This window comes from Physeter macrocephalus, chromosome 10 (assembly GCF_002837175.3).
Source record: "Physeter macrocephalus isolate SW-GA chromosome 10, ASM283717v5, whole genome shotgun sequence".
Classification (NCBI taxonomy): Eukaryota; Metazoa; Chordata; class Mammalia; order Artiodactyla; family Physeteridae; genus Physeter; species Physeter macrocephalus.
In genome coordinates this window covers 15,201,300-15,211,886 of record NC_041223.1, presented here as the reverse complement: position 1 = coordinate 15,211,886, position 10,587 = coordinate 15,201,300, and the positions used below count along the sequence as shown (strand labels likewise).

The following is a 10,587-nucleotide window of genomic DNA, read 5'->3' as shown; positions in this document are numbered from 1 at the left end:
CCGGACGCGCAGGCTCAGCGGCCATGGCTCACGGGCCCAGCCGCTCCGCGGCACGTGGGATCTTCCCGGACCGGGGCACGAACCCGTGTGCCCTGCATCGGCAGGCGGACTCTCAACCACTGCGCCACCAGGGAAGTCCAGTAGGGATTCTTGATTCTTGAAAGTGACGATTGCATCATTGGAAAGGAACATGGGAGTCTTCTGATTGATCTCATTTTTCTCCCATTTGAGAGAAGTAAGTTGAAAATAGAGGAAAGGCATTTCATACTTCCTGGCATTTAATATTTTGGCTACTTTGAAAAGCTCCCAGTTTTGTGACAGTATCAGAATGACCCAAAGATGCATGCGCTGAGTCACTGCAGCCAGTGGTTCAGCTCCAGGAAGCATGCAAATCACGCTGCCTTTGTCGGTCTTGGTCTCGCACCAGCTAGAAGTGAATGGTGGAAAGCTGAACTTTCATGTCTGTTAAAAAAAGCTTGTAAACAAGCAGGCAGTGCAATTGTGTTATCCACAATAGAAGCTTCCATTATAACTTTGCTCAGATGAACCCAAATGCACTGCCTTCGGGGTTCTTCCTGGGTTTTCTCACCTCACGTGGGTTTAGATATGATCTGCCTCAGACTGAATTCTGCCCTGGAGTGAATAGTGTTGCAGCCTCAGAAGCAGCAGCACTCGAGTCTGGGTAGCATCCTCACCCAGGTACCTTCTACCTAGAGAGTTATTTTAAATTAGAGATGCAGCAGCTTCACTGTGGCTGAATGCGGTCACTCGTTTCTTAAACTATAAAACGCTGGTTCCTTTTTCCAAATCCATATCCCCACACAGATTATAAAGGCATCTTACAATGCTCATGTCAGAATGCAGTTAGGTAGGAAAATTGTTGTAGAGTAACTGGTATGAGTTTGTAGCCCAGGAAACTGGAAAAAATATGAACAGTTCCCACCAATGTCCTTTGTGTTTGATGTTTCAGTGCTAAAACCTTAAGCGTGGGTTTCTTTCTGGGGTCTCCTAGGAGTAGCGACGGTAGTAACCCGTGAAAAATGCTACCCCCCTGCTAGGAACAGAAACCTCAGGAGGAGAAGCAGCCATCCACATACCTGAAGTTTTAAAGTACGGGAAATCCCCACCTAAAAGCAGGTTGTGTGCCAGAACTTTATTTGTAGTTCATTGCTCGAAACCCAGAGCACATTTTCCTGGACACATGCTATCAGTGGTGCCTGTATTCCAGGCAGGCCTCAGAAGCCTTTTTAGCCCATAATATACTAAAGGGCAATCTTGTGCAATTAGCAAGACAGGAGCTGGCCACCGTACATCACAGTGTTTGCTTACGTGTCTGGCCACGTGGCCCCACCTCACTCACACTGTCATAGTACCAGGCGGCTATGAGGCCGCAGGTGCACATGTTTCCTCCTCGACCTGGAGCTCGGGCCGGGAAGAAGTAGCAGCACTTGGTCAGGGGTGAAAGGGCTTTCCTCTCCCCTTCCTCCTCAACACCTCACCCCCTTCCCCGGGAGCTCCCTTTCCCAGGGCTAAAGGGAGTCGGGGGAGGCATCCTAGGCCATATTGACTAAGCCAGGGCTTCTCAGATGGAAACGTTGCACACGGATCTCCTGGGGATGTGCTGAAATTGCAGATTCTGATTCAGTGGGCCGCAGGTGGGCCCACTGAGATCCTGAATTTCCCACAAGCTCCTGGGTGACACCCATGCTCCTGGTCCACAGATCCCACTTTGAGTAGTGAGAGTCTGCCAGCATCACGGGGGGAAGAGTGGGCGTCAGAGAAATCCTGTCCCTACAAGAAAGGACCTTGAGAGTGAGAGACCGGAGATCTGTGACAGTAGGCCTTATCTGGGTTCCTTTGGTGCTGAGAACCTTCAGCCTGGTAAGAAGAAGTGGGAGTGCTAAAATTGATAAGGAGCAGCTCATCCAGAATCCTCACACTCCGGGTCCTAGGCCCGTGTTCAGTGTGTGAGCATCACCAGAGGAAACCGGCCAGCTTCCCCAGCTCACCAGGGTCTCTGGTGCAAGTGGACAGAGAGCGCTTTTTTGCAAAACCGATCTAGACACAGTGCAGCAAAGCAGTGAGAAGCACAGGCCTGGTTTTAATTCTGTCTCCACCACTGACTAGCTGTGTATCCATGCCTTTGTGCCTAAATGTCATGTCCTCTGTCCTCATCAGTAAAGTGAGGCTAAAATTAGTGCCTACCTCTAAGGGTGATGGGGAACTTAAGTTATTATCCATGTAAAGTTCTGAGTATAGAGTGCCCAAACGGTGGTGGAGGCAGGCAATGGTGGTTATATGAGTAAGTTGAGATTACAAACGTGGAGTCCAATTTCCCATTTTGCTGTTTATTACCTGTGTGGCCTTGGGCAAATTGACTTAACACCTCTAAACCTCCATTTCCTTCCTTGTAACACGGAAACGATAAAAGTACCTACTTCATTGAGTTTGGGGGACGATGAACAAAAAAAGCATTTACACAGTGCCTAGCACATAGTAAGTTCTCAATAAACAACCGTTACTGCTAGTAAAGTAGGCCAGCTATCTGGAGAACAGGAGTTTTCAAACTGTGCTCCAAGAGTTGAAGATTTTACCAAAATGTGTCTTGGGGGTTATTCGTTATTCGTTCCTCTCCCACACCCACTGTCCCCTTCAGCCAGAGGGGCTTATCTTTGTTGGGCTTCAGCATTAAGATTTGCCGTAGAAGAAAGAGTTTGAAAATCACTGTTTTGGAGCTATGGTTTGCTGTGGGACCATGGAGGGATTTCATTTCCTTAAACAAAGCCTGAAATAGCAGATGGTGAATTTAAAAAGATACATGTATATATAACCCAAAGTTACATGAGACTGAATTGAATTATATAGTTAATTTATGTCGTTAGATGTACAGTGTCCGGAGTGATCACTCTGCAGCAATGACTAATATAATCTTCTGTTCTCTCCCCTAGATGAGCACCATGCCAGGACTGCCGACTCGGCCCTGCTTCTATGACATAGATCTTGATACGGAAACAGAGCAAGTTAAAGGCTTGTTCTAAGTGAACAAGATTTTCACAGGACTCAATTCAGGTAGGCTCTTGTGCTTTTTACTTTTTCTTTCTTTCTTTTTTCCCTAGTTCAAATCTCTTTTAGTTTTATTTTGTTTGGTTTTTCTGGTATTTATTACAGAAATGGTCTGATAAATAATTTCCTCACTTGGTTACTGTGAATTCCTACCAGGTTACAGCCATGCCCTGGGTCACTCCTGGGTGTGGCTATGCAGTGAGATGGTCGGGCCCTTGGTGTGCCTGGACCCGATTCCAGTGAAAGTCAGTCACACCGTCTCTGAATATAGATTTGTTTTAAGGCGTCTCTTGCTATAACAAAGGAGCCCTGTAAATTCATTATTCTCGTTCGAGAATTAAAACTAATATCTGCTGTCATTAACTGTACCAACTATACCTTCATCCCACGTATCTCTTGGTACAAAGTTAGAATCATGTGATAGAGGACTCCCAGTACGCTCGTTTCCTGGGGCTGCCATAACAGTGTCACAACTGGGCAGCTTAAACAACAGACATTTGTTCTCCCACAGTTCTGGAGGCCAAAAGTCCAAAGTCAAGGTGTCATCCGGGCTATGCACTCTCTGAGATTCTGGCAGAACCCTTCCTGGCCTCTTCCTATAACTCCTGGTGGTGCCCGTTGATCCTTGACATTTCCTCTGTCTCCCTATGTGTCTCTGTCTTCCTTAAAGGACACCAGTCGCATTGAATTGCGGCCCACCTTATTGACCTCTTCTTAACTTGATTATATCTGCAAAGACCCTATTTCCAGTTAAGGTCGCTCTCAGAGGTACTAGGGGTCAGGACTTCAACATACCTTTTGGGGACCCAATCTAACCCATAACACTATCGCACAACAGGGGGATTGGGCTCTCATACCACTGGAAAGATTCATAGAGATGGGACATATCGTCTAACTCCAAGGGTACTGTGAGTCACAGGAAGGACAGGGCGGCAGAAATTAGAGCCCTTGATGATTCAGGGTCTGCGCAGTGTAAGAGGGTTGGGCTTGCCTTGGCGCTGGCTTAGGCGGCCCACAGCCGGGAGCCTTAGGTCTCATTCATGTTTGTGCCTTGGTCCTGCAGCCGCAGGCACACCTGCTGGCTTCTGTCCTAGCTTCCCATCACGAAGAAGAGGGACCCCCCCCCCGCCAATCCTCCTCCCAGGGAAACTTCCAATCAGAAGTCTCAGAGACTTGGAGCTGCTTTTCCCCATCCCATATATCAGACAAGTCCTCACCATATTCTCAAGACACATTCTTTCCCCATAAACACCCCCATTCCTTCTTCCTACTCCCTCCTGCTCCTGTTCCTTAGCCCAGCACCCGTCCCTCTTGCCAGTATATTCTGGGCCTTCCGGATGAGCTTGCTTGACCTAAAGACCCTTCTTTCCAGTTGTCTCTGAGTTATGCCCTAAGCCAGGCACACAGGACTCTCACATTTGTTTGTTTGGCTGTCAGGAGTGAACATGGGGAGATTTTTTTTTTTTTTTTTTTGGCAAGTCTTTGTTACTAAAACACTGACGACTTAGGCTATGATGAGAAAGGTAAGAGACACATCAATACAAGTTGTGGGATTGTTCAGTTTGGGTTGTGTGTGTGGTGTTTGGTGGTGTTTGTATGTGTTTTTTGCTGAGGAGTGGGAGCTGTATTTAGTTTTAACCACAGTCACATTTCAAATCTTTGTCATTTCTGAAAAAGAAAACTCCAGAAAATGAACTAACGGAGACTAATTTAACAGAGAAGCCCATAAACTTGAGCTTTGATAACAGAGTTATTTTGGTCTTTTGATGTGACTGTGCATGTGTATATGTGTGTGAATGTCTTGGGTTTCCCAGCCAGGCCTTGGGAAAATCACAATATCATTCCTCTTAAACTTTGAGTTGACCCCTGTCCAGACTGATTTCCCTTGTCATGTCAACCCATTATGCTACATTTCTGACACTTGTCATTTTTCTCCAGAACAAGTGTGTGTAATTCTTTCATCTCTCTAAGATAGATGAGTATTTTTCCAGCCTTTTGGTCCATTTTTATTTGCTCTCCAAATAGGTCATATAAATGCATTTATGCCTTAATTATTGCAGCTGGGGCTCAGGTAATGCCAGGTGGCATGTCCTTAGCTTTACCAGTACCTACATCTAAATCCTTGTGTTCAAGTTCCCTGACAAGTATCCCTCGGGACTTTGTTCAAACACTCAGCAGGGGGACTTCCCCAGCCGTCCGGTGGTTGAGAATGCACACTTCCACTGCAGGGGACACGGGTCCAATCCCTGGTCGGGGAACTAAGGTCCCGCATGTTGCGGGGTGCAGCCAAAAAGAAAGAGAGAATTAAAAACAAAAACAAGGGGCTTCCCTGCTGGCGCAGTGGTTGAGGGTCCGCCTGCCGATGCAGGGGACGCAGGTTCGTGCCCCGGTCCGGGAAGATCCCACATGTCGTGGAGCGGCTGGGCCCATGAGCCATGGCCGCTGAGCCTGCACGTCCGGAGCCTGTGCTCCGCAACAGGAGAGGCCGCGGCAGTGAGAGGCCCGCGTACCGCAAAAAAAAAAAAACAACAAAGACTGAGCAGGGGTTGGGGGTCAAGACACTTGCCTTTGGGGATTCCCTCCAATGGGCCAGGCACTGTGCTAAGCACCTCTCATGAGCAGTCACTGCACCCTTGCAGGCAGGTGTCCTGTCCCCTGTGGTCACAAGAGGGGGTAGCTGAGGGATGGCCCTGATCCACCAGATAGCAGAGGAATAATACTGCCTCTCCACTGCTCAGCCCTGCCTCTCGTTCCATAGCTGTAGCAGGAAATGCTTTGCCATCCCTGGTCACATGTCATGCTGGCCTCAAATTTCAGAACTGCGGAAACTCTGGCCCAGAGACATCAACAACTTGCCTAAGTCACACAGCTGATAAGTACAAAAGCCAAGACTCAACCCAGATCTGCCTACTCTCGGTCTCACCCCATCCTTTCTCCCCCAAACCAAAAGCTTTTCACGGGGTAAATGAACTTTGGCCCATTCTGGAAGATGATAACCAGCTCTTTGAACAGACCCATAATTTGGGGATAACCAGGTGATTTTTTTTAATAACAAAAGATAATTGAGTATTAAAAGCTATGACCTTGGGGGCTTCTCTGGTGGCGCAGTGGTTGGGAGTCCGCCTGCCGATGCGGGGGACACGGGTTCGTGCCCCGGTCCGGGAAGATCCCACATGCCGCGGAGCGGCTGGGCCCGTGAGCCATGGCCGCTGAGCCTGCGCGTCCGGAGCCTGTGCTCCGCGACGGGAGAGGCCACAGCAGTGAGAAGACTGCGTACCACAAAAAAAAAAAAGCTATGACCTTGTCAAAATTTTTTTCAGTCAAACTATACTAGAGCTATCTCTTACCTAAGTCTCTCATTGAATGTCATTTTCCTACTCAATTATCCAAGGTTCTTTCTTCTGTGTGAATTGCCAAACTTTGTTCTAGGCTTGGTAGGCAGTGTTTCAAAACCCATCACTTGACCCTGCTTGAATAATTGCAAACCATCCAGTGCTGTAAGAGAAAACCACTGTACAAAGCAAACATTCCCTCTCGGGTATCCTTCAGAATAATGATCCTGCAGACATTCCTCCTGCTTCCTGTCCCCTCTCACATACGGCAGGCAGGGACCACTCCTGCTAACAGTCACAGGTCTGTGGCTATTAAAAATGCGTAAAATACAAACGTTAAAGCTTGGATGATAGCTCAGACAGATTTGAGCATCAGGAGAGGAAATGTCCAGTGGGCTGTTTTGCTCACACCGTGGTCAGACTCCAGCTCTTTCTCTGGACTCAGCTGCAGCGCATCACTGTCCTTACTCCTTGCAGAATGTGTTGCAGCCGTGACGTGTCCCACATGGAAGAAGCCACTCGGTTGAGGACTGCTGTCTTTCCTTCCGCTTCCTCACCTTCCCTGCTTATCTCACCCTCTAGGAAACAGGGTGAGACAATATGAGCGGGGAGGTGCCAGGAAATCACCAGAATTTGAGCTCTTGCTTCTTTTTTCCAAAGCTTCCCTGCCGTGCTTTCACTATTGTTAGACTAAGGGCATGATTCATTCTTTTGGATGTTACCAAATAGAACTAATTAAAATGAGTTGTTTGTCCCAGTGAAACTGATCCTGTGACATTACTGGTCAGTCTTTTGTTTGAAGATGATTGGATTTGGGGGTTTGATTCCCCCCCTCCCTTTGGGTTTCTCATTTTGAAGCTTCATCATATTTCTGGGCCTTGGCAGGATTCAGATGAACTCAAGAAAGCCTGGCAGATTTCCTGAAGGATTCAGACACTCCCTTACTTTGTTCTGATGTGCAAAGTTGTGGTTAGTACGGAACCAAATTGACCCTGGCCCTGCTATAATTGTTTTTCTTGAATTGCACACGCAAAAAGGAGTATAATACCAGCTCATTTCTTCCCTAAACTTTCTTTCGAGCCGAAATTTTCGGTGATATTTAATCATTGTAAATTAATCTTCAGACGCTGCTGTGGACAGAGCCTCTTATCCCTAGGTTGTAAACCACAGAGTTTCAGGGTTTCCTGGGGGAGCTCCAGGGCTCTCTGATTTTAATTTTGAAACTCTGTCTTTTCAAGAAGCAGCTCAAAAATTGTTCATCACCGTTGTGCTTCAAGAAGAAGTCCTCAGTTCCTCACCCCAAGCTATCCTTGGGACAGAGGGAGCCCCCCTTTTCCCACTCCCAGGCAGGAGCCAAAATAGGCTGGAAGCCCAAGTTACTTAAATAAACGATGTGATAATTAAATCTAAAATGGAATCTTTAACATCTCTAAAAGATGGTGATAATTAAATCTCCCTTATCTAACTAAAATGGAATGTTTTGAGGCTTAACGGTTGTGAAATTCTTAATTAATTCCCTTTTAAAAGAAACTTCCCAGGAGGCAGTGGATCTAATCATCTTATACTTTTTTTAAAAAATAAAGCAAGGAAAATAATATTTCATCAACCTCTGGAAAAATATGATTTTTCTAATAACTCTAAATTTATACATGGTTAATATAATATATAAGAAATTATAGGTCGATGAGAAAAGCTTGGATGAGCTTTTGGAAAAGCCTGGAGAAAAGCTTCAGTTATGTCAATAGTTATCATCTACCAGTTGGTTTGAAAAAATTAGAACTTGTAAGGTAGGGTGAAAGTTTTAACCAAATGCTATGAACTTGAAATTGTCTCCATTTTGCAGAAGCCATTTTTTATCAGACATTCAAACGGGTTAATAAGCACCCAGTGACTATCATGCAGCTTCACTAATAAGAGAAATAAATAGACTTACTTCTCCTCAATCCAAAAGCAAATCTCAGAAAAAAAAATTCATGATATAAATGATTCTAAATTATTCACTTTTCAGGTTTTAAAAAAATTGTCAAAATATGTCGCCATCAACTTTACAAATACTACTGAGGTTGACTTCGTTTTTACTTTAAAGTCACTTTCAGGGGCTTCCCTGGTGGCACAGTGGTTAAGAATCCGCCTGCCAATGCAGGGGGCACGGGTTCGAGCCCTGGTCCGGGACGATCCCACATGCCACGGAGTAACGAAGCCCGCGAGCCACAACTACTGAAGCCGACACGCCTCGAGCCCATGCTCTGTCACAAGAGAAGCCACCACAATGAAAAGCCCACGCACCGCAACGAAGAGAGTAGCACCTGCTCACCGCAACTAGAGAAAGCCCACGTGCAGCGATGAAGACCCAATGCAGCCAAAAATAAATAAATAAAATAAATAAATTTATAATAAATAATAAAGTCACTTTGGTAGCGTATTTAACTTTAACCTCTGTTATTCAACAGTGGGAACCAAAACAAGATGGTTGTCAGCAAAGAGAAGCCAAGAACCAAGTGTCATTACCAATAATTAACATAAGGGTAAATACAATGAAATTGTCTTAGTTTAATAAAAAGGAGAGAACTCCCCTTATGGGGGTGTGTGTGTGTGTGTGTGTTTCATCCCCATGGCTGCTATAACAAATCACTTGGTGGTTTAAAATACCAGAAATTGATTCTTTCACAGTTCTAGAGGCTAGAAGTCTGAAATCAGTATTAGCAGGCTGAAAACAAGGCGCCAACAAGCCACACTCCCTCCAGAAGCTCCAGGGGAGAATCCTTGCCTTGCCTTCTCCAGATTCTAGCTGCTGCCAGCAGCCCTGGACTTGTGGCCACGTCACTCCAGTCTCTGCCTCTGGTCATTCACGTTGCCTGGGCACTTTGTAATTTCTTATTATTCACATACCATGATTGGATGTCTTATATATTCTGTCTTCCAAAAGATTTAACACTAAATCAATTAAAAAAAATTTTTCCCCACTGAATAAACAATAAACAACTGATTCATTTGCACCTTCGCTATTGTGTTTCTGATTTTTTTAAATTTCTATTCAGACTTTCTATACCTTTACCAACCCTTTGAGTTTCCTGAAAATATGGAACCACAGACTCGAAGCCTCTTTAACTATAAAAACTGTTGATACCGAGGTCACGTGGTCAATCCACGGGAATTCCACCGAGCCCACCCTCGTCTCTCCCGCCAGCCCACCTTCCCTCCCCAGTAGTCACTGTGCCTCGTATCTAGGGTTACCAGAGCCACCGACGGGAGGCTGGCACATCACTGAGAGGAGGGGCAAGGTCTGCACCAGGCAGACCTCCCTTCCTAACATCAAAAGTATTTTCTTTTTGTTAATGTTTACTATGCTTGCGATGCTTCTGTTTTCTGTTTACTTCCTTGATTTGAACCAGACATCAGGGGAGTATTTGAAACTCCTAGTCCCCTGCCTTCATCACCGTCTTCTGTTCTGAAGCTAATGAAGCATCCCTTCTGGCTCCAGACCCTGCCCTCATCCGTGGGAGGCTGGCTCGCTGTATTCCAGCCGAGCTTGAACTCTTGGCCGAGTAGATAAATTCCTCCTTGTATAAATTCAGATCAAAGGCCAAGTGCTTGTATTTTACATTTCTCCTGATGAACACTTTTTTTTTTTTGGTACTTAGGTGTTTTGTTTGCTTTTTTCTTTTTAAAATGTAGTTTGATCACTTCTTTTTCTAAAAGATTGCAGAATTCACAGTGACAGAGAGTCTTAGTATCCTTTGCGGGAAAACAACGAAGCTTTAACAGTAACAAGAAATTCCAGATTCACTCACTTCCATTCTTGTCCTACATGCCTTTTTCAGACCTTGCTCTCTGTGCTATAAAAGAGAAACTGAAATCCAAGGCAACAGGATTGCTAATCTAAAATCCTGGATGTTCTCACTTGACAGGATCCTGGAAGCTTGTAGATTCCAAATTTAGAAGTCATGGAATTTCAGCCAAGGTCCCCAAGCAAAATCTTTTAGGAAATTCAGAGCTGCTGCCTGCTGTGTCCATGCTGGCTCGGTCCCGAGTGGTTCAGAATCGGATTCTCCACTGCTCATAAGTAAAAAGATTCCAAGCAATGATCCCAGCCTTGTCTTGTGAATAGAATCACTTGTCTGCTCTTATATTTTCTTGTGGTCTCCAACTTTGCAGCTATAACACATGAACAGTTTGACACCGGAGGAAAAAA

General features: G+C 45.6%; 1 protein-coding gene across 1 annotated transcript in view; it reads left to right on the top strand.

Annotated features, from left to right (window-relative positions):
- Window positions 1-8,752, top strand: part of MTHFD1L (methylenetetrahydrofolate dehydrogenase (NADP+ dependent) 1 like) — a 214,176-nt gene extending 205,424 nt beyond the window's left edge. Inside the window, exons 27-28 of the mRNA XM_024122544.2 lie at window positions 2,949-3,069; window positions 8,482-8,752. Of these exons, the coding sequence (XP_023978312.1) occupies window positions 2,949-3,038 (90 nt within the window). The 3' untranslated portion in view covers window positions 3,039-3,069; window positions 8,482-8,752. The remainder of the gene's footprint in view (window positions 1-2,948; window positions 3,070-8,481) is intronic.
- Window positions 8,753-10,587: the final 1,835 nt, after the last annotated feature.